The sequence below is a fragment of the Sciurus carolinensis genome, chromosome 1 (genome assembly GCF_902686445.1).
Source record: "Sciurus carolinensis chromosome 1, mSciCar1.2, whole genome shotgun sequence".
NCBI lineage: Eukaryota > Metazoa > Chordata > Mammalia > Rodentia > Sciuridae > Sciurus > Sciurus carolinensis.
The window spans coordinates 178819623-178843012 of NC_062213.1; the positions used below are offsets into that span (position 1 = coordinate 178819623).

Below are 23390 nucleotides of genomic sequence, written 5' to 3' on the forward strand. Positions count from 1 at the left end.
CCTGCTGGTATGCTTCATCTGTGATAGATGTTAATAGCTGGATGAAGTGGACCTAAAGATCCCAGGTTCTGCAAAGTCATCCAACTTAAAAAATAAACAATATTCCATTCAGTTTCAAGTTTTCAAGTATAAAATTTAAGCTTTCTTACCCTTCCTCATTATGGTCTCATTTACAAATTGGTCAAGTTGAAAATTACTAAAGTTTAAAGCACCAGGAAGCATTCAAAACCATTTCTGCCCAGTTACAGTTGGCTGGTATGCCAGGTGAGCAGGGCATAAAACTCAATCTCCCATACACTGCAAACAGAATTTCCTTAAAATCCTATGCATGATGTAGCTAATATGCTTTTCATATTTAAAAAGTCTGAATCTTTCCTAAAAAGAACTAAAAAGGCTGAGCTCCTCTCTAGATACACAGCATTCATGTCATGTTTTAATATTTCCCTGTCATATTTATAACCCCCTCCCAAACTGCTCCTCAGGAGTGGCAAGAACAAGCACAGTTCCTTACCCAAAAAAGGCTTTTTCTGCTTCCGAGCCCAGGCGATGGCTTGGATTTTTCCTTCAGTACCGCGAACACCAAATCCTCCTGGAACCAGCACTCCACTGCATGGGAGGACAACCACAAGGCAACTCCGCTTTCCCACCAACCCAGCTTGCAACTACCACCAAAGAAGTCACTGCCAAGGTACTGGGGCCAGGAACTTACTCCATATCTTTTGTACTGGGACTAAGTCTGTATTCTTTAAAGACTGTCAATTAACTGTCCATGTCAACACTCTGGACTTAGAAACTGCACACAAAACCACAGACTTAGTCACATGAGAAAATACTTCTACAAGTAGAAAAAAGGACAGCGTATGTCCCTATAAGGCTGCTACAGCACTTGTCCCAGGCACTTGGCTCATGATTTTTAACATATAATTATATAAATGCAATTTATTTTTCCTCTTGACTCACAGAGCTCCCCGAGTCAGAAGGGGCCTCTCCTTTCTTTCAGCAGTGAGCCATGCTGACCAAGCTCGTCAACACCAGCTATACACCCCGTAACATGCACCTGCTCCAGTGGACTCAAAAGCCTTGATTTTTACTATTATAAATGACAGCTGCCAAGACTAGAGGCGTAGCTCAGTAATGGAGCACTTGCCTGGCATATATAAGATCCCAGGTTCCACTCCCAGGACCCACCTCCCCACCCCCCGCCAAAAAAAGTAAAATAGCTACTAAAAACAATTCTGAAACTCTACTAATGGCTACTCATCAAATGTTCCAGATGAAAAATCTGTAAGCCTCATGTTCAGATGAATGCAGCACACAATATCAATAAAATCAGAACAGGTTTCTTCAGATCCAACTCTATTGGTAAGCTGAAGTCATACAGTAGGTAGTCTCTTTAATAATTAAAAGACATTTAACAAAGTAAATCGCCTACTATTAGTACTGGAAGCATAGGACCATGTTCATTCACATGAACGAAACCCTGGCCACCCCACAGAGAATGCTACTCACTGAGCACTGCAGAGCTTCTGCCAAGCCTCGTGGTAGCGCACAGGTTCCTCCTGCAGGGTACTGGGCTCCAGGTCAGTCGAATCTATGTACTGGGGGCAGCAGGCAGGGCAGAGAAGCAGCTCATGACTCCAACCACACTCTTTCACACAACTTGCAAATAAGTTATCAATGTTCCATCACCCATGATTTGGATTTTAAAGTGACAGTATGTTTAAACTTAATAATTTAAAATCTTAAGTACAAAATTTTACCAACAAAAATTTCCTTCAAAATCATTTAACTCCCAAATCTGGCTTTATCTGCTCCATACGTTCTAGAATCTTATCTCAGCTAAGCTACTGCAAGAGACTCGAAATTACTGTGTTCTGCTCAAATGACACTCTCCCCAGGCCACCTTCCACACAGCTTTGATTGGGTATTTTTTCATTTATCAACTGTATTGAAGTATAATTTACATAAAGTAAAACACAAGCATTTTGATCGCACTTTGATGAGTTTTCTCAAATATACACATGAAGGTGTAACCACTACCCATCAAGATAAAGTGCCACTATCTCACAACGCTCCCTCCTCCCCCAGCACACCCAGAGCTGACTTCTATCACCACAGATTATGCCTCTTCCAGAGCTTCATCTGACGGGAACAGAGCTGTGTGCAGCCTTTCATGTCTGACTTCTTTTGCTCAGTATGGTTTTGAGATCCACCCCCAATGTTCTGCACATCCCAAGTTCTCTCCTTTTTATTGCTGGGTAGCTTTCTAATGCATAAATATACTACAGTGCCATTCCTTAGCCTGTTGAGGACATTTTTGGGTGTTTCCAGATTTGGGCTATTATGAATAATGTGTCCATTTGAATAAAAATCTTTGTGGGGTTTCATTTTTGTTTCTCTTGAGTAAATATCTAGGAATGGAATTATTTGGTCATATGTCTCTTTATCTGAAACTGTCAGACTGTTTTCTAAAGTGCCTAAGCCATTTTACATTCCCAGAAATAAGGTCCCATCTTCAAAGGCTCTTGGCCACACAAGGGGCATGTGCTGGTCTCTCCCTGTGACTTAATTTGCATTCAATTCCCTGACAACTAAAGCTGCTGAGACCTTTTCATGTATATTATATGCATCTTCCTTGGAATCTCTGTTTAAATCTTTTGCCCACTTTTTAATAAGGTAGTCCATTTTTTTCTACTCTCCCCTACCTAATTCCTTGTAGCTATTTTCCTGAACCTCAGAGTAAGACCTGGGCTGGTAAAGTTCACAGGAATCCTGACTGGGCCCTCGCCAGCTGTCTCCAGTTCATACTTTTCCATCCACTGAGTTTCCAACTGTTCCACACCTGTAAGCCCTTGGATATGCTCTTCCATCTGTCAGGAATGCCCTTCCCTCTACCTTTTCAACCTTTTCCAAACTCCTCCCACACGTCCCTCCTTGGAAGGATTTTTGCCTCCATACATGTCCCACCCTCTTGCCTGTGCGCTACCTTCGTACCTAACGGACTCGATATTTTCCTGAAACATGGGGACTAGAGATTTTTCATTCATCTCTCAGCCTCTAGCATCTAACACATTAGGTAACTACAGACTAACCTCAAGTAGATAAATGAATGATGGAAAGAACTAGCAAAAACTAAGTCAGGGCTGTGTAACGGGATCCTTTGATTCTTAAACATTTCTAACAGGTCATTCTGCAGAAAGCTGCCCAAAAGTAAGCTGTTATCATGCTGAGAAACATGCAGAGGCAGGAGAAAACTGCAGTGTGGATGGTGGGGACAGGTTCATGGCACCCTCAGCACAGAGATCCCACTTCACTTCTTTCATCTCCTCCTAAAAATCACAGCTGGTGAACTAAGAAGAAAAGTTCTACAGCACAGATAGGAGCCAGGTACCTGTAATTCCAGGTACAAAGGAGGCTGAAGCAGGACAATTACAGCCCAGGGGACTTAGCAAGACCTTGTCTCCAAAAACAAAGGGGGACAGAAGGGAGGATTTTCAGGGAGTACTTATATGCCAGGTACAGATCTCAGTACTTCACATTTTTCACTCAATCCTTACAACTTAGGAGGAAGGAACAATCACTATGCCTTTTATGGGAAACTGAGACAGGAAGAGGGTTATGCAACTTGTCCAGAACCATACAGTGCCTACGCAGCAAAGCTAGAATCTGAGTCCCAGGCATCTGGCAGTGGAATCCACTCTAACCGTGACACTCCACTGCTACATGTGGAGGCAGGCAAGGTCTTGTCCCAACATTCTCCTAGCTCAGCTTCTGCCCACCATGCTGCAAAGAGCAGTCACTGGCAAAGGCTCCAGGCAGTGCCACTGACCAGGCACAATGTCCCTGTCCACCAGGCCCTCCCACCCCACAGAGCAATTTTATCACAGGGCAATTTTATGTGGTCACCTGATATTCAGATCCAAGCTCAGTCTCTCTATACCTCTACTCTAACCATCTCTCCCCTTCATTATTTAATACTCCACATTCTCAGAGCCAAGAGCCAATCTACATTTCTTATCCCTCAGAAGAAACTCAGAGTTCCAAAACTTATAAAGGAGATATGCATGCAGCATCTATGAGAATACAGACTGCTTCCCCATTTACCCCTTGGCTACATCCCTCCTCACCTTGATATCCAATTTGTGGTTGATGGCCAATGCGGAATGCTCCAGAGCTTTAATGACAGAGGCATACGAGTCTGAAAACTTCGTGTATTTACCCACAAGGGCAATAGAGCATGTCTCCAGCAAGCGATCATATCTATCGAAGGTCAAGAAACACCCTATTAATTGGAATACACCTACCACCAGGAGACCAAAACTGCTTTGGCAAGAGAAGAAAAGAATGTCTTGGAAGAACACAATGGAAATGAACATCACCTGAGTGCCGCATACAGACTACTAAAGAAGCAATTTCAGGTCAACGGGGCAGGCTATACAAAGCAAGTAGGATTTTAGAAGCTGCTACAAAGAAGGTTTCAAAATCTCACACAATTTTTTTTTTTAAAAAAATTCAATCCCAAAGGGCAAAAAAACTGAACAGACATGAACAGACAAGTCACAGGAGTTAATGAGATGAAGGAGAGTCAAATAAATCATGGGACATTCACCCAATAGAAAAGTCCACAATTGTGAAAATTTTCATTGTAAAGTATAATTAGTAACAGAGCAAAAGACACACAATGTTTTAAGAAAAAAAGAACTCTAAGACCATGGGCCATCTTGGTAACTACATGTAAATGGACAAGTAAGATATCCACGAAAAGGAAAAGGTCAAAATTAAAACACCACAGAGCAGAATTAAAACAGAATGATTGCTCCCTCTGCCTGTGCTTATGTGACCTCCATGTTGTTTTTAGTTCTGCAACTGTGACAAGGCACACCCATTGCTCTGAGGCACTGAGGGAAGTTCCTGAAGCAAGGTGAGAGCACGAGCACTTCAGGAGACGGTGGCAGTGACACATCCTTGCTGGGCAAGGGTGGTGCTGGGTGAGCAGCATTTTCCCAAACGCGTTCAGATGATGGGCCTGCTGCCTGCCCACAAGTGCTCCACCCGTTTCCATGGTAACCCACTGCCACTAGGCACCCATTTGTGCTAACTGTACAGCTGAAGAGACAAGCATGGCAGGCGGTAATCTGCACTCACTGCCTGGAGGACTGGGAACTGGCCCAGCCCTGCCAGGAATTCCTCACCTATGTTGTCTCCATTTGATGGCTACAGCTCCTTCCTAAGCAACCTGAACGTCCCTGCCATGAAGACCTCCAGTGAGCTGAGAGCGAGGTGCTAACATGCTCCCACACGACTGAGTCCCCTGGGCCCCTACCAAAGAGGAAGCAGCTGGCACTGCCAGCTCCTCACGGGGAGGCAAACCTGTCTGCCATCTCTTTCCACTTCATCAGCATTTTCCGTGGCTGCCTCTCAATAGGAAGGTCAAGTCTTCGAAGAAAATAATCTACAACCCCTTGCTCTTCTAACAACAAGGGGACCCGGTAGATGGATGAGACATCATGGACACAGATTACCTGTTTTAAAAAAAGGATGTGATTTAATAAAAACAAAAACTAACTGAACTTACAGCCCCCGCTATTAGCAGCATAACCTTAGGGGAAAATTCCCAATTTGAAAAAAGGGTAATTTTCTAGAAAAAGATATATTACCAAAACCAACTCAAGAAATCCTTTTAAAAAACACAAGCCAAACCACAAATGTTGTTTAAAAAAAAAAAAAAATCATGTCCAAGGAGGACCTATCCTAGGAATCCATGGATGGCTTAACTCAGAATAGTGGTTCTCAAAATGTCTGCACAATGGAATCATTAGGGATGTTTATAAAAATCCCAACGCCTACACCACAACCCAGAGCACTTACAACTAGAACCTTGGGGTTAGGAAGCAGGCATCAGCATTTTTTAAAGTTTCTATAGTGATTCCAATGTGCAGTCAAGTTTAAAAACCACTGCATTAGGAGATTTAAAAGTGGAACTCACCACACGAACAGAGTGAAGAAGACAAATAAGGATCATGGATGTAGACTTGATTAAAAATCCAAAACCAATTCATAATAAAAATTCTAGGTAAATTAAGACTATTAGGGAAAAACTGAAAATATAAAAAACTCACAGTAAACATCACATGGTTTAATTTAATATTAATGTTTACTATTTAAAGCCCAGAACAAGGCAAGAATAGCCACCTATCACTATTCAGCAATGCTGGACAGTCATTACATTTCATTTCACTGGAAAATAAATGAAACTTAAAACTGGAAAACAAGAAACAATAACCACTAAATGCATAAACAATATTATTGCTTATCCATAAAAACCAAAAGAATCTGCAAAACAATTGAATCTAATAGAATTTTAGGAATGTTGCTAGGCTATAGAGCAAAGGACAGAAATCACCAGGTGTCCTATATGTGTGCCATATCTCATCGGGAAATGCAATTTCCTCACACAATATGCAAAATTTAACTCAAAATGGATCACGTAAGACCTAAAACTATAAGATTTTAGGAACAAAAAAACCGTGAAGAAAATCTTCATGACGTTGTTTAAGCAAAGGATCCATAAAAAAGAAAAAGAAAAAGAAGTTGTGCAAAAACACAACCTAGAAAAGGAAAAAAAAAAAAAAAAAAAGAATAAACTGAAACTGTAAAAGCTTTCCTGATACTTTTTCAAGACACCGTTAAGAAAATGAAAAGGCAAGCCACAGACTGGGAAAATATAAACCATACAGGTGTATGAAAAAAGCTTGTATTCAGACTATATAAAGAACTCTTACAACTCAATAAGATAAATAACTCAATTTTAAAAACAGACAAAAGGATCTGAAATTCATATTTAAGAATGGAAATATGTGTCACGTTTTTAATCGTGAACACTTTTAATGAGAATCAATTCTACTACAGAATTGAATTCTCTTAACTTGCTAGGACAGAAATATCTAAAATAATCAAAGTGAATGATAAAGGGTCGTTGAGAACACGACAATTACTCTGTGCTCCAGGGTTCAGTATGAAACAGAATCCTGATGAGCTCCTGGTTCAGGAATCACACCTGCGAGCCCCGACTCCAGCCCCAGATGACCCTCCCTCCTAAGGCCTGAGCCACCATGGAGAGGGTCGAGGGCTCTCCTCCTGCTCCATTTACACCCACACCAGGTCAGTAATTTCAACTGTCATCCCCTGCGTTCTCCTCAAAATCTTGCAAGTGTATTGCTCTTATTGTAGCCCCTACTGCTTCACTGTCCTCTCTGCAAAGCCACATGCGCTTTCCTGATCAGACTCCTGATTCTCAATCATGTGGTAGTAAAACAAACTCTCCATAGTCTCATGTTGAAATTCCTGAACCTCGACTTCCCTTCTAGTCTTCCCCCAGTCAAACCTGCTGCTATAGTTTGGTGTTCCCCAAAGGTCCATGTGACTGGAGGCTTGGTTCCAGAGTGGTGGCACTGGGAAGTACTGGATATTAGGTTTAGTGGGAGATCCTCGGGTCACTGGAACCCCTACCTTCAAAAGGAATTAAGATAGTTCTCCTGCAACCCTGTGTTCTCACAAGAGGGTTATTACAAAATGAGCAAAACCCACCCCTCCCCTCTCTGCTTCCTAGCTGGAGATCTGATCTTCTTCCACACGGTTCTGCTATCCACCATGTAGTCTTTCCAGAGTATGTCTGTGCCGTTTGGACTTTCAGCCTCCAACACTGTGAAGTAAGTAAACCTCTTTTCTTTATTAAATTAGCTGCCTTAGGTGTTTTGTTGTAGTGACAAAGAGTTGACTAATACACGGACCAATGCCACAATTTCAATTTATCACCACCAGAATTTTCACATTAAGCACCATACTTAAATACTTTACAGGTTCCAAAATTTTAAATTTTCTGTACCATAGGTCTGCTCCATTAGCACAGTAACAAAAAACTAAATATATGTGAGAGATTACAATACCCCAACACCAGGCACCAGAAACACAAGTAAGCTGGTCCTTGCCCTCCAGAAGCTCTGTCTGTGAGGGAAGACAAACGTGGACAAACACACACACACAAGAGGCACGGCACAGGCTCACCACCAGCATGTGTGAGATGCACAGGTAGCCCAAAGAAGGAAGTGATTAATTCTGAGGGTTGAAGGCAAGAAGGCCAATCAGATAAAGCTTCTCAGACTATACCATGTCCTAGCCAGACCCTGAAGGACAAAAATGAATAGATTTGCAGGCCAACAGGGAGAAAGGGACACTGATTTCTGACAGAAATTAGCAAATGCAAAAGCAGAACAACAGAATAGGTGAGGTGCTGAGGAAAAAGAAAGACATTCAACCTGGATGGAGCATAAAGATTAAAGCATGAGCCAGGCATGGGGGCCCACACCTGTAATCCCAGCAGGTTGGGAGGCTGAGGCAAAAAGATCACAAGTTCAAATCCAGCCTCAGCAACTTAATGAGGCCTAAGCAATTCAGCAAGACCCTGTCTCAAAAATAAAAAATAAAAAGGGTTGGGTGGCTCAATGGTTAAGGGTCCCTGGGTTCAATCCCCAATACCAAAAAAGAAAAAAGGACAAAGGGTGGGGAGAGAAGAGGCAGGAGAGGTGCAAGAACATTTGGGAAACACAGGAAGTAGTAGGTGATGGTGAATGACAGAGCCAAGAGTGTCAGTTCTAGAGGTCAGTCTATTGTTTCTAACTGTGAAATAACAGCAAGCCTCATGAAACATCATGGTCAAGAGGCTTCAGGTAACTATAAACAAAACAATTTCCACAAAGATACAATTTCTACTTACTTGTTCAGGTTCGACATGGCAGAACATTGATATTTTCTCTTTCACTGATGTGTCAAGAGGATTTGAGCACCTGCATACAACCTAGCAATAAGGAAAAAAAGGCAGTTTAGACAGAAGGAAGAGTTACAAAGCTGAGATTTTCACCACATAAAATCAAAATGGACATCACATTATTAAGATGAATGAACACATTAGCACTCAGAACAATGCATGCAACCATGAAAATATCTCATTTTCAAAACTGAAATTCCTAAATCCCAAACTGGAGAAACATAAGAGGATGGTAGTGTGAACCAAGAGGCACACCAAGAGGGTTTTCCTCATCTATGAATATTCTTGGACAGGAAAAGGACAATAAATAAAGGACAGAGAGAACTAAGACTGAGGAAGTGCCAAACCTCACAAATCCCACAGGAAAATCTCACTAACTATAGCCCCGAAGCAGTGAACCCGCTTCCTCCACCATCAGTTTTCATTAAAGGCCTGCCAAGAAGACAAAGGTCCTGCCTGTCATGGAGGCGTGATTCTAATTAGACCTAAGAGATCACAATGAAACCAGGTCATCAGGAAATCCTACCAGGTCTGGGGAAAGTCCAAGTCCTCTAAGTTCTCGAACACTGTTCTGGGTGGGTTTCGTCTTCTGTTCTCCCGTTGAGCTTGGCTAATAGCCAAAAGAAAAAAAAGAGGTTAGTTTCTCTATGATAAAGAATTTTCAAGTATGACTTTTCTATGATATTCTTTTTAAAGAGTTTGATCATTTTTAGAATTTAGCTTGTATCTGTTGAAATTGCACATGCACATATTTTAGTCAAATAGTTCTAAGGGATTTGCACTAAAAAACCATGGTACCTGGCCTTATTCACCCTCTCCCACTCTCCAAACCCTATAAACCAAGGCTCTTCAACTTTTTCTTTTTCTTTTTTATTTATTTATTTATTTAGGTGCTGGGGACTGAACCCGGGGTCTGGCATGTACTAAACATAAGTTTCACCACTGAACTACACCCTCAACCCACTTCAACTCTTTTAACTGCTCTTCTGGTATGCTTCATTTCTCCTTCTTGACATTTAGAATGAGGTATTTTCTGTTGAATTCACTGCTGAATGAGGACCCACTCTCTCCCTCGTTCCCCTATCCTGACTACAGCGTACCCTTCCTGTGCCCACAGCCCTCTTCAGGGCTAAATACTGTTCAGTGAAACTGTGGGCCACGCTTTTCCTTTTGGTACTAAATTGTCCTTATTCTCTTCTCACACATAAGAGGTAATATTTTCTGGGTTTAAAATTCTAGGTTGTAAATAATTCTCCTTTAGGATTTTTAATGCAATATCTTCACTATCTTTAGCCTCTAATATTGCCATACTGATTCTTTTCTTTTAAAAAAAAGTGTCTTTTCCTTTAGAGCCTTTCTGCCTCATTTTTCTGAACCTTCACAATGAAGTGCTTTGGTGTGGGTGATGTTGGATCCAATATGGCAGGGCACTCAACAGGCCCTTCTTTTTTTTAATTTTTTAATTCGTTCTTTTTGGTTATACATGACAGTAGAATGTATTTTAACCTATTATACATACATGGAGTATAATTTCCCATTCTTATGGTTGTACATGATGTGGAGTTTTACTGGTCGTGTATTCATATATGAACACAGGAAAGTTATGTCCAATTCATTCTACTGTCTTTCCTACTCCTATCCTCCATCCCTTTCCTTCAGTGGACATTTTAATCCAGAAACTCATGTCTCACAATTTCCTTTTCAGACCAGGGATCAGAAAACTTTTTATAAAGGTCTAGATAACAAATACTTGAGGGTTTTTTTTCGACCTTATGGTCTCTATCACAACTACTCACCTTTTCTGTTTTAGTACAAAAGCAGTTACACACAATACATCAACAAATAGATACGGTTCAATTCCCGTAAAACTTTATTTTCAAAAACAGATGATAGGGGGCTGGAGTTGCAACTCAGTGGTAGAGCGCTTGCCTAGTATACATGAGGCTCTGGATTCAAGTCTCAGCACCACATATAAATAAATAAAATAAAGGTCCATTGACAACTAAAATAATAAAAAATAATAATAATTGGGAAAAAAAAACAAAAAAACAGATGTTAGGATGCTTTGGCCCCTGGGCTATGGTCTCCTGACCCCCTGGTTTAGATCACACTTCTCTCTCATTTCTCTGTGCTTCTTTTCTGGAAATTCTGCAATCTGGATATTAACTCCTGAACCAGTCATCCAACTCTTATGCTCTCTCTCCTACTTTCTGCCTATTGGTCTCTGCCCTACTTCCTGAGATATTTCCTCAACTTTCTTTCTCTTAACTTTTTCATCTCTCCAATCCAATTCTTAACCTCCTAGAATCGTTTGTCTCTGCAAGTTCCCTTCTTCTGGAATCTAGTTCTTGTTTAATACATGCAGTTTACCTCCTCCATGATTTTAGTCAGTGGCTGCTACTCACACTTAAAAGCTAACTGGAACCAGCAGCTCAGGAGGCTGAGACAGGAGGATAGAGAGTTCAAAGCCAGTCTTAGCAAGCGAGGCCCTGTCTCTAAATAAAATACAAAATAGGGTTGGGGATGTAGCTCAGTGGTTGAATGCCCCTGAGTTCAATCCCTGGTATCCCCTAAAAAAAGCTAACTGAACTGGAGGCTCTGTGTGAGGGGGCAGGCAGGTCACTGTGGGTATCTGGCTGGCCTGGTTCACTGCAGAGCCCTGAGGCGGTGGCTTCTCTTCTTGCCTAGTCATACACCAGAGAAGACCCTTACCATCTCCTACATGGAAGGGCCAGGCCTGGCTGTGATGAGTCTGGGAACCAAGAGGTGGAAAGAGAGTGTCTCAACAGTGTGGCATCACACTCCACGACACATTTGTGGTTCCATGTCACTGCCCTCAATTGTCCTAGTGCCTGCTTATCTGGACACCCTCCCCAGGACCTATAGTCCTCTGCCAAAGTGGAGAGAGGCTGACGCCCACCTGGGCACACTGGGAAGTGGGGTCAGAGTCTACCTCTTCTAAAACAGCAGTTGCAATGAGCCCCACCAGCACCCCGACTCCTAGAGGGACCTGATGCTGCCCGCCCTGAGCCTGTGGAGGTTCTGCAGGGCCAAGAGGGCTGCTTCTCCACTCTCCTTACTGCCAGCTATGAGGGTTCAGTGCTTCCTGGTCCGTCTGCTAGTCAGTTTCTACATATCCAACTGCTCTCTGACTTCTGAATTTACATTACTATTAACTCCTCTTCATGCTAACTTAGTGGATTTTTGTCTTAAAAAAGCAAAAAAAAAAAAAAGCCTTTTCTCCACTTTTGCCATGTAGTAAAAACAGGGGCCCGTGGTTAATCCACCTGCTTCAACCACCACAACTGCCCTGATTCATCCTTCAAATGTTTTCCATTTTATCTTTTCAAAACATGATTATGATAAACTTTTCACCAAGAAGTTCTTTATTCCTCAAGTATTGAAAACTATTAGATAAAGGGTGAAAAGCAACCTTTTCTCCCCACAAAGTCAGACAAATGCCTTCCTTACCTGAGGAACTAGACTGACATGGATATTACAAAAGTTCTCCCTTTTGACCTTGAACTGGAACTGCCGGAAGGCCTCAATGAAAGGCATGCTTTCAATATCTCCCACTGTTCCGCCAAGCTAGAAGAGCAATATTATTTTAGAGGTTAAGCACTTGATCTTTTTCTGGTGGTTTCCTTTTCATCTGCTCTATTGCCTCAACTCAGTAACCAGTGTAATAAGGACATCCCAGCCCTGCAGAACATCAGTTGGTAGAAAGAAGACTCACAACTCCCCAAGGCTATTATAGATATTTTAAGAAAAGGGTCAGGTGAGAGAGGTACCAGGAATTTTATTTCTATGAGAGCCACAAAGCAAAAAAACATACTCTCATCTCCTTAGCTGACCACAGATAATTTTTACAAAAAGCCATCAATTATAAACAACCTGCTGGAACCTTCAAGTCTCCTCATCTTGAAGGAACACTGAGATCCAACAGCTGGAATCAGCAGACAAGGCACACAGAAACCAAACCACACACGGCTCACTCGGGCGAGTGCTCCTGCTGCAGGAAGGCAAAGGGCTGCCAGCTTGCTCAGGAGACAGCGGGAAATGTGTCACACCACTCCTTCTGGTACAGATGGCACCCATGAACCCATAAATGCTAAAAAAGTAGTATCACTTGGACGAGATTTTCTCCCCCGCCATGGCCATTCCACACCATGACTGTGCTCACCCGCACGGCAGCATCCCGCCTGGCTGCACTGGCAGCGTCTTGCCAGGTGCTGATGGCCGACTAAGGAGATGGAGGAGCGCACTGTTCACAGACACAGGTATCATACAAACCTCGATAACACACACTTGAGGTTCTAGGCCATCTTCATCTACAGGTATTAACGCCTGTCTCATCACCCACTCCTGGATTGCATCCGTGATGTGAGGGACAACTGGAAAGAGAAAACGAGCTGGAACTCATGCTTGTCCACAGGCATTGACTGAGGCAAATGCATTTACCTCAAATGCTAAAAAAAAAATTTTTTTTTTTTTTTTGGGTGCTGGGGATCGAACCCAGGGCCTTGTGCTTACAAGGCAAGCACTCTACCGACTGAGCTATCTCCCCAGCCCCTAAAAAAAAAATTTTAAAAACTACTGTACTCTTTGCCTGGATAGAGTAGCAATAGTTTCATAAAAATACTTTTGAGGCCCCCTTTAAATGGCCTCAATAAACTCTGGTTCAAACTTCCCCTGGTCACCTCCTCAGACTTCTAAGTTGTTGCTGGAAGCGTGGCAAGAGGAGGCACCCTGAACTACCTCAAAGCACCTGCCCCTCACAGTCAGCCTTTCTGTCCACACATAGACACAACGGACCATGCGGTCACCCTACTGCTTACAGCCGAGGCTGAAGGTGGGCACATCACAAAACCTCCAAAGCCTGGCACATTATGCTTCCAGCTTACCAAAGGGTAGACAACCCGCTGCAGAGACAGGACAGCAGAGCAGGGTGGTGAGGGGACAGTGCCTGGGGTTCTGGATTCACATCTCAGTTCACCCCTCATTAGCTGTGATTCACTGGGACAATTACTTATCTATTCTTAACACTTGGTTTCCTCTGTCAAGCGGAGGTATCAGCTCCTACTTCATAAAGTTGTGGAAACTTTATGAGATGGCCTTGCATGCCAGAGTGCAATAAATGCCAGCTGCTGCTGAACACTTTCAAAATCATGGTTGCTAGGGTCACTCTGCAAATTCTTAAGGAGCAAAGATTATTGTTTAACTCCAGATTCTGTTCAACTCCGGTAAACACACACAAGGATATTCATTATCTATTCTACACACAGTGGCCAAAGTGATGTTTTGAAAATGCAAATCAGAAATTCATCACTCCCATGTTTAAACTCTTCATTTCTTCCCACTGTTCTGAGGCAATTCCAAACTCCTTGCCAGGCCCAGAAAGCCAGCTGGTCGACCTCTCTGAACATCGCCCTTGGTCACTATGCCTCAGCCACACCAGACTCCCCCTCATTCCTGTGAGCCCCCTCTGTGCCTTAGGCCTTGGCACGTGCTGTGATCCCTCCTCCTTCCACTTTTCCCATGACCTGCCCAGCTCCTCCTCTCTTGGGAGGCTTCCGACCCCCTGTCCAAGGTGGTTTTCCCCAGCCATGCTTTCTCACCTCACTCCACTTATTTCCTCACAACTCCTATCAGATATCTCATTTTATCTGTTTGGTTTTTGTCTCTCTATTGGCCAGCTTCCATGAGGACAATGACCTCCTGGTCTTGTTCATCACATACGCTCAGCACCAGTTAGGTCCAACCACAGCAAGCATTTAATAAATATTTGATGAATCAGATGAACAGATGAATGAACACACTGGTGCCCAGTACAACAAACTACATGATTCACATCATTTAATTCCTAATTGATCCTTCCCAGGCGTCAGGAACTCAGGGAAACACCTTATTGATGTAGCTTCTTAGAATGTCTAACAGTCAGAGAGACAGGTGCTGTTATTATCTCCATTTTACAGGAAAGGAAACCACATCTCAAAGAGTGTATGTGATTTGTCCATATTCATAAGGCTATTAAGTGGCAGGGCCAAGACCCAAACATAACCAGATTAGCCCAGAATTGGGCCAGGGCAGACCCAGGCCAGAGCCAGCTGTCAGTGTGACCCTCAACTTTTAGGCCAGTAAAGTCGACAGTCAAAAGATCTGCTCCCATAATTCAGAGGAAAACTCTCCCCCCAAATTTGGGCTGCTGCCATTCCATTAGACCAATGGTTCCCCACCCCTCCCCTGCTGCTTTTTAAAGCAATAGAACACTTTTCTCAAATGAGCACTTGTACCCCATTATCTAAACAAACAAACAATGATGAAATTGTGCTAGTGAAAGCTTGAGAGGACTCAGGAACCCACTTTTCAGACTCCCCCTGACCCGATGACACCAGTGAAAACCAGCGGGCACAATGGATGCTGTTTCTTATCAGGGTCTGCACACAAGTCCCAGGACACAGCATCCACACTCCTGGCTCAAGGCCCTGATTTTAGCTGCCTTTACCACTTCACTCTTCACCATGCAAAAATGACACTCTCTGGTCTCAAGTCACACTGCGATGGCTGGACTGACAAGTTTCAATGCTACTCACACAGCAGTGGCACCTTCTTTAGCTTATTTTCTGAGTAAATGGACAATTTCTAATTTTCCATTGAAAGCCTTGTTTCAGTAATGATACCTTGAAAATGCTAGAATCACATAAAAAGTCAATTTTTAGCCTCAAAAGAAAGTAAACTGGTAAGATTTTAAATCTTATAAGGTAAATCCAGTATTACCTTGGACGGTTTTCCCCAGGTAATCTCCTTTGCGCTCCTTGTTAATGACATACTGGTATATCTTTCCAGTGGTGAGATTATTGTCCTTGGTGAGGCAGATGTCAAGGAACCTCTCATAGTTACCCAGGTCCAGGTCCACTTCCCCACCATCATCCAGCACAAAAACCTCACCTACAGCAAACAGTGAGAATATTTAGGTAAGTGAAAAATATGTAAGCCCTGGCACAACTTGAATCCTGAAGTATAAACACCTGGGCAGAAAAAAATCTGTATTAACCTGATAGGAAGCAAAAAATCTATTTCTAGAAAACTAAATATGACACAAAAAAGAAAAATTACCTTCTATTCTCCAAAATGTTATCTCATACTGCCAGCCTGTCAACAAACTCTCTCAACCAGGAAAAGTTATACAAGAGAAAGGAATGGAAGGAAGTGCCAGCCCTGAAGGCTGAGGGTAAAAGACACTTTATCTTCGTATGGCAACTGCTCCCCAAAGAAAAAAGACTTCCAAAAAAGCCTCCCACCTGAGCAGAATAAAGTTTAAAGTATAACAAAAGTATGATTCTATTCAAAACGTCCATGACATATGCAAAGGAAGGTTGTGCTGGTTATAAAAACCAGCCTCTGGGCTACCTTTGGTTTTAAGCAAAGTTGTGAACCTGCCCAATTCCCCCATTCCTTTGTTTCACATTCATTCCTTGCAACTTCATTCTACATATTTTTGTCTAGAATGATTCATGCCTACCATCACAATAAGAGACAAGCTCAAAAACAGGAAAGGAAAACAATGTCTGATATTTTTCTCAAGGGCTTAAGAACTTTATATGTAATACCCCTCTAAGGGCTAGAGATGTAGCTCAGCGGGACAGCACTCACCTAGCAAGTACAAGGCCCTGGATTCCAGCCCTAGCACCGCCAAGGAAAAAAAAAAAAAAAGAAGAATCCCTCTAGTATATGGATCTTTTCCTAATATCTTTGTTACATAAAGATTTCCACACTAATGACATTTACATGTTCTTACAGATTTAAACCTCAAGGAAGGAAGAGTAAGAATGCAGAATTTTACAACTTAAAGGTATGTTTTAATAGTGCATCTCCCCCAGTTTTAAGCAGTGGATCTGAAGTAACTCAGACAAGGTGACTTGTCATTCTGTGGATAAGAATTCAGCAACAAGGAGGTAAGATGCTCTTTTCCCACCACCCCCACCACAACAGTCTCAACTAAAAGATCTTTTTTATATTATTCAAACTCCACTGGCAAAACAAAATTCAAGCTTACAGATCCTTCAAATCTAGCATCTACCTGCTGCTTGAATCCCTACCAAGTGGTCCTGGGCCTCTGTCTGAACCCATCCACCAAAGGCAATTCACAGCTTCTTGAAGCTCTTGAAGAGCGCTTGCTATTACAGAGATCTTTCTTATCCTGTGCCAAAATCTGTTTTCTTACAACTTCCACCCACCATGCAGAGTGGGGTCACAAAGAATAAGCATACTCCTCCTCTTCTCAAATATGAAAAAGGTTATTATGTCACCAGGTATCTTTTTTCAAGAGAAATGACAAATTTCTATTCAACTGCTATCAAAAAGATCATTTCCATTATAGAAACTCCTAGACTCTAATCACTACATGGGCTGCTAAGATTTCTGCTTCCTCCCATCCAGGTGAGAAAAAGCATCAGAAATACTGCATAGCTAGAAACCATTTTAGAAGAGAGGAAATGGAAGTTATACAAAATGTACACCCATGCCCAAGAGGTGATATATTCTTTCACATACACAATTATTATTTAAGAAAGACAGACAGGGGTGGGAGGGTTGCTTACCATGCTCATAAGGAGAGAATGTTCCTGCATCAATGTTAATGTAGGGGTCGATTTTAATTGAAGTTACATGTAAGCCACATGACTTCAGTATTGTGCCCACACTGCTGGCAATGATTCCTTTTCCGATTCCTGATATGACACCACCAGTAACTAAAATGTACTTCATTTTCCTTTTTGATCTGAAAGAAGAAAAATTACAGATTAAAATGTATCTCAATAAGTCAAACTCAACTGGGTTTAAACACTGGTTTTGCCAAGCACCCCCTTGAGCATGTCTTATGACTTTGGAAGGTTCTCGTCAGGTTTAAAGAGGATAATAACAGATGTTTCTTAGGTCACTGAAAAGCATTAGTCAAGTATGAGTAGAAAAAAACAACTGCTATACGACAATGTAGATTTCGTTTAAAGCTTTGACGATGACCTTGAAAGTCAAAAAACAGCTCTAAGCTGGTTGATACGCTAGGCCCTTAATATTAGCTAACATCACCGCCAGACACTGGGATACCAGGCAGGTGTTTTATTACTTCCCTTATAGGGAGAAAAAAAAAATGCAATCTCGAATAAGCACACCAATTCTCTATGAAAGAAATAATGTCTTTGGCCAAACTACAATGTATCACCGAGAAAACAGCTCCTCTAAGTTGTGGAAGAGAGATGAAAAGGAAAGAGGTTGGACATTTAAAAGGAGTTAAAGCTAAACCTAAAATTCTTTCAATTACAGGTAGTTTTCTTCTGTAATTTAATAACAACTTGCTTCTTGGTGGCAATCTCTCCCAGGTATGCCAAGAAAAAAAACTAAATACTGAGGGAAAGGGATCTCAGATAAATCAGTGAGAAACCCAGCAATGGGCAGAGGAGTCAGAGAGGGGAGACTAGATTAAATCCAAAGAGCAGTACAGTACTGGGGAGGGGGTGAAGAAAGAGACCTGATGAGAGGTAAGTGAGGTGGCTGCAAGGACAAGAGTGGAGAGGCAGGTGGAAATAGCATAGGCAAACAGTGAGGAGACGGGACAGGCTCACCAGGGAGGATTTAATCACCAGTCCCGAGTTTCAGAGGCCCAGAAACAGCATTCGATAGGCAAACCCAAATGTGACCAAAAAGAAAAACACAATCACCAAGTGGCAGAGAATGCTTGCTTTGGCAGGGGGAGGACATTTTCCTCCGCCAAGAATGTTCCATGTGAAGACCAATTCTAACAAAAATAAGCTAAGAAAGGAACTAGGAAAGGGGAGTTCTGCTTGGAGCATTCCCCACCCCACTCCTCACTGGAGCAGGAACGAACCCACTTGGCAAGGAAATAAGAATGCTCAGAATGCCTTTCCCTCGGAAGGCAAGAAGACATGGGCCTGCACTTTCTATCCTCTGCTGCAGCAGTTCTGAGTTTCCCAAAGAATTTTATGGACAGAGAAATGCTGACTAAACAACTCCATATGGTTTCTTTAATGCAAGGCCTTTAGAAGTGCTTCATAAGTTAACAGACACCATGACTTTCCAAGAAGGGTGCACACAGGAAGCGGTTTCCTCAAACTTAATGACCCTAAGTCCCTATTATTTGGGGGGAACATTACTCTCACCCTTGGCACCTTACAGTTAAATGGTTTCTTACTGACACATGAATACTAGACTTAGCTCCATTTTAAATTATGTCCTAACCAGATATCTCTGCCTGGGATAATACCTTGGTCTCACCTACTAAATTTTGAATTTTTCTAGAAATTCCTCAGCCACATTGAGTTACTGAATGGGTTTCTTCTGCAAAAGGATCATCACATTCATTTGCACTTGACTTGTCCCAGTTATGCTCTAACAGGGTAATACCTCTCTTTGGAGGAGATTCTTGCAGCCTCCTACAGAGACTGGCAATAAATATCCCTGCAGAGATCTAGTGGGAGTCTGAAAAGATTCATTCTCAGTTTACAGACTACCTATCATGTGAGAACTTCTCACATTTTGTGGGGACCCCCCCAAATATTCAGGTTTGAACTCAATTTGCTCAAAGTTGCTGAAAGTTGTTAGTAACAGAACATTCACAAAGAAATGAGTAATCCAGTGATGGAGGCTATAAAAGGTAAAGAAGAGGGAGCAGAAAACTTCAGTGCCACGACCAAAGTAAAGTACCATGGCCCCTCAGAGGGTGGTGAGGTGCAGCCTGGGGTGGGGGCGGATCTAAACTTCTGTTACATAGACCTGACTTGAGATGGGACTTAAAGGATTGACTGTGTGGCCTAAAAGCATGGAAAAGGGAATAGAATGAACAGGTGAGAACAGGGGAAACGTCAAGAGTAGAGAGGGGAAGGAACAGGAAAGGCAAGGTGCCAACTTGTGTGCAACCTTGAATGCCCAGTCTGAACTTTATTCTGAAGATGATGGGAAGGCATCGGAAGGTGTACACGCCCAGAAGCAACATAAATCAAGATGTATCGGAGAAATTCACCAAAGGTAAAAAACAAAAACCTTAAAAAAAAAAAAAAAAAAAATCAAAGTTGTGAGATCAAGTTCCAGCTCCACTGCCCGTATACTGAAACCTCAGTTAGGTCCCTTGGGTTGCCCCAACCCCGGATTCACACCACCGTAAAATGGGGTGAGAACCTCCGCACCGCCCTAGTCAAGGCTGCAGACGATTCAAGATTATGAGTGCGGACGTAAGTGCGCCACGCAAACGTAGTGAACTTCCCCAGAAAGCCTGCATCCTTCGCCGTGGAGAAGGAGGTGAGCGCGGCGGGGTCGCGGGCCATCCAGGGGCCCTGAGGCCCGGCGAGCTCACAGGCCCCTTCCTCCAACGGAGTAAGGATCAGTGGAGGCCACTGGCCGCTTGGCCCATTCCCCACCGGGGCGGGCGACAGTGGACCTGGAAGCCCCCTTCCAGGTGGGCGAGTCCAAGTCCTGAGGCCCGAGGGCTAGGGCTGCCGGAATGGAGTGGCGGCTGCCGGGCTTTCCCAGGGATAGCTGAGCACCGGCTCAGAGCCTCTACGGCCCTCTCCGCCCCACGAATCAGACCGGGTTAACCCTGCGCTGCCCAGCGCTGCAATGTGGGCCCCGCGGCCTCCGTGGCCACCCGAGCCCTGGCCAGCCCTTTCCCCTGCGCCTCTCCCCAGCGGCTCGCGGCCACGCGGCCCGCGCGCGGGAGCCGGCACCTCACCGGCCTGGGCCGCCCGCCCCACTCCCGTTAGGCACGCAGCCCATTGGACAAAACGCCGGACCACCTCGCCCCTGATTGGTGGGGAGCGGCGTCTGTCATCCCGGCGCGGGGCCGTGCGAGCAGGTCTCGGCTGGAGCTGCTGACTCCTGCACTGGAAAGCAGTTCCTCCGGGATCCCTGGAGTCAGCCTACCTGAGGCCGGCTTCAGATCCTCCCGTCAACTACAGAGCTAGGCCGGCGACTCTCGCGGTGAGCCCCGGGCAGCCAGTGATGAGTCCCGGCCGCATGCGCCGGCAGTCTTTCTGGGAGGCGGGCTCTAGGCGGTGCGCACGCAGAGGGCGGAGGCGGGGCGGGCCCTCGGGGACGCGGGCGGGGCCCGACTGCGCAGGCGCGCGGGACGCCGCTAGGGCTTGGCAGGTTGTGGTGCTTCTGCCCTCGTCTCTGGGTTTACTGGGTGGTCTGGGCTTTCTCCGCTAAGAGACGGCCGTGTTGTGACTCACGTCTGGCAAGTCCGCCTCTTGGTTCCGTCTCCTGCTGCAACAACCTTCCGATGTTCTCGTCGTCCGGCCTCCCTTCGGGCTGCCTGCCAGACCATCTCCTGTTTTCTACAACGTGCATCGTTGTGCGCTCCTCGTGATGCCACCCCAGCCTCTCTCCCGCGGGTCCCTCCAGACCGAGGGACGCCAGCAATGGCACCCCGGCCTGCAAGAGAGAAGTCCAAGAGGGCTGCTTGACGCCAGCTCCTCATCTGCTTCGCTTTCCCCCACATGTTCCCTTACGGCGGCGACTGGTAGGGACACGGGTCGCAAGGCTGGTTTCATGCACCTGACATTCCCTGAGCACACACTCTGTGCCCACGTTTCGCTGGATCCTGAGGGACCCCGTCCCCGGACTAAACGATGTAATGAAGGGAAATGATCCGCACATAATATTTCTTCCGGATTTTCTTCAGTGCCTGCTGCGGAAATGCCTGGTGTCAGGGGATTGCCCAATGCGGGACGGACCAAGTGGGTGGGGATCAGGGATTCAGGTAGGGAAGTCTGAAAAAGTGACTGGGAAGCTGAACGTGGAAGTGCAGTGGCAAAGATGGGGAAGAGAGAGGTGGGAATAGAAAGCAGGGAAGAAGAAAAAGCCTGTGTACAGGATCCGAGGCCCAGAAGAATGTTAAAGGTCAGGTCAGGGATTTTCTTTCTCAGGATATTGGACAGGCGCCCAGACTTCTGAGGGGAGGATTTTTTTCTTTTGAATAACAAATAAGTTCATGCACGTGGTTAATTATTTTTGCCATGTACTACAAACCACACTAGGGTATCCATGAAAAGTCAGTCTGTCACCCCTGAATCTGTGTTCCTGTTTTCTTCCCTAGAATCAATTTGCCACAAGTTCTTACCCATCTTCATTGAAGGAGTTAAAGGAAATATATGATGTGATCAAATTTGTGTTTCAGGAAAATTACTCAAACGAGTGGATTCCAAAAAGTCATTAAGGAGACTCCCATAGCGGCCCCTCTTATAGGCTTCTAGTTCCTTCCAAATCAGGACCATCACTGTTCTGACCCTACCAGCCTGCCTTGCTGCACTTAGCTCCAAATCTAAAATGTGTACCGTGTGTTTGAACGTGATCTATGACCACATTCTTTGCAGAAGCATTTGATGTTTATTGAAGTGCTTAGAACATAGTAGACAGAGAATATACTTGCTGACCAAATTAAGATGCTATAGAAGATATAAAAATGAGCCATTTACCCAACTGTGGGAGCGCTTCACTTTTCTCCTTAAACCTCTCCCATCTCCTCCACATATTCCCTCTCAGCTGTGGATCTTGCTTCCCATTTGACTAAGAAAATAGGAGTTACAAGAACTTCCATATCCATCAGTCTACTTTTGTCTGTGCACACAAACTCTTTCTGTTTGTGGACAGACTGCCTGCACTCCTAGAGGCCAATCTTTCCTCATTGCTTCAAGTGCCATATTCTCTCTTTAACTCCAAGATGTCTGCTCTTTCTCTCCTGCTTTTTCCCCTCTAATAGATCATTTCCACTAACATGATGCAGGTTCTCCCACTGTAAGCCAGAGCCCCTCTCTCGACTCTACCTCATTCTCTAGCTAACCCTCCAGTTCTCTGGGTCACTTTTCACACTGCTTCTAAAAAGTGTTGGTCCTTGCCATCTCCAATTTCTTCCCCTTTCTTGAACACATTCCAGTCAGGCTACTGCTTATGTAAATCCACTGAAATTGCACTTGTCAAAATTTACTCCATGTTCTCAGACCTCTTCTCTGTACATCAGCCTAGACCATAATCTCCAGTGTCTGTTCACAGGTCCCAGACAAAGATAATAGCGTGGCTGTATGCTCACAGAGTGCATGCACTTGTATGTGTCTGCATAGTTGGGCTGTTCCTTTCTCCTACCTTGGGCTCAGTCTCCCTGTGAGCTTCTGGGTATAGCCATACTGCCCCTAGAGCCTGCCTCCAAGCTGACCTCTTGCCTAACTGCATTTGTCACAGCTGGTCACTCCTGCTTTAAAGTAAGTTCTTTGCTTGGATTCTAAGAAACCACATTGGGCTTTTCCAAATTTCACAGGCCTCTCCTGGGTCTCCCTTCTTTAGATCCTCTTCCTTTTCCACTTCCTGGCCCATGAACATTAGTCTCAACCCTGAGGTCTTTTCTGTTTACAGTCATCTTCTAGACAGTATAAGTCACATCTGTATTGGTGAAAACTCCCCAATTTATAGTCCCAGCTTAGACTTCTTAATTCCAAATATGGGGCCCTTCTAAGCACACAGAAGCTGTCCAGGTGCTCACATAAGCACCCCATCTTAGGCTTTG

The 23390-nt window shown here is 44.0% G+C and overlaps 1 protein-coding gene across 2 annotated transcripts in view; it reads right to left on the reverse strand.

Annotated features, from left to right (window-relative positions):
- Ctps1 (CTP synthase 1) overlaps window positions 1-20884 on the reverse strand; it is a 29015-nt gene extending 8131 nt beyond the window's left edge. Inside the window, exons 1-11 of one of the 2 annotated variants that reach the window (XM_047519397.1) lie at window positions 20756-20884; window positions 17425-17603; window positions 15602-15772; window positions 13118-13218; window positions 12296-12412; window positions 9351-9434; window positions 8774-8854; window positions 5371-5522; window positions 4128-4260; window positions 1510-1598; window positions 512-606 (exon numbers count right to left, since the gene is read on the reverse strand). In XM_047519397.1, the coding sequence (XP_047375353.1) occupies window positions 512-606; window positions 1510-1598; window positions 4128-4260; window positions 5371-5522; window positions 8774-8854; window positions 9351-9434; window positions 12296-12412; window positions 13118-13218; window positions 15602-15772; window positions 17425-17590 (1189 nt within the window). In that variant the 5' untranslated portion in view covers window positions 17591-17603; window positions 20756-20884. Of the gene's footprint in view, window positions 1-511; window positions 607-1509; window positions 1599-4127; window positions 4261-5370; window positions 5523-8773; window positions 8855-9350; window positions 9435-12295; window positions 12413-13117; window positions 13219-15601; window positions 15773-17424; window positions 17604-20628; window positions 20699-20755 lie in introns of those variants that run through there. The other variant, XM_047519392.1, reaches the window with a different exon arrangement.
- Between the last annotated feature and the right edge of the window lie 2506 nt (window positions 20885-23390).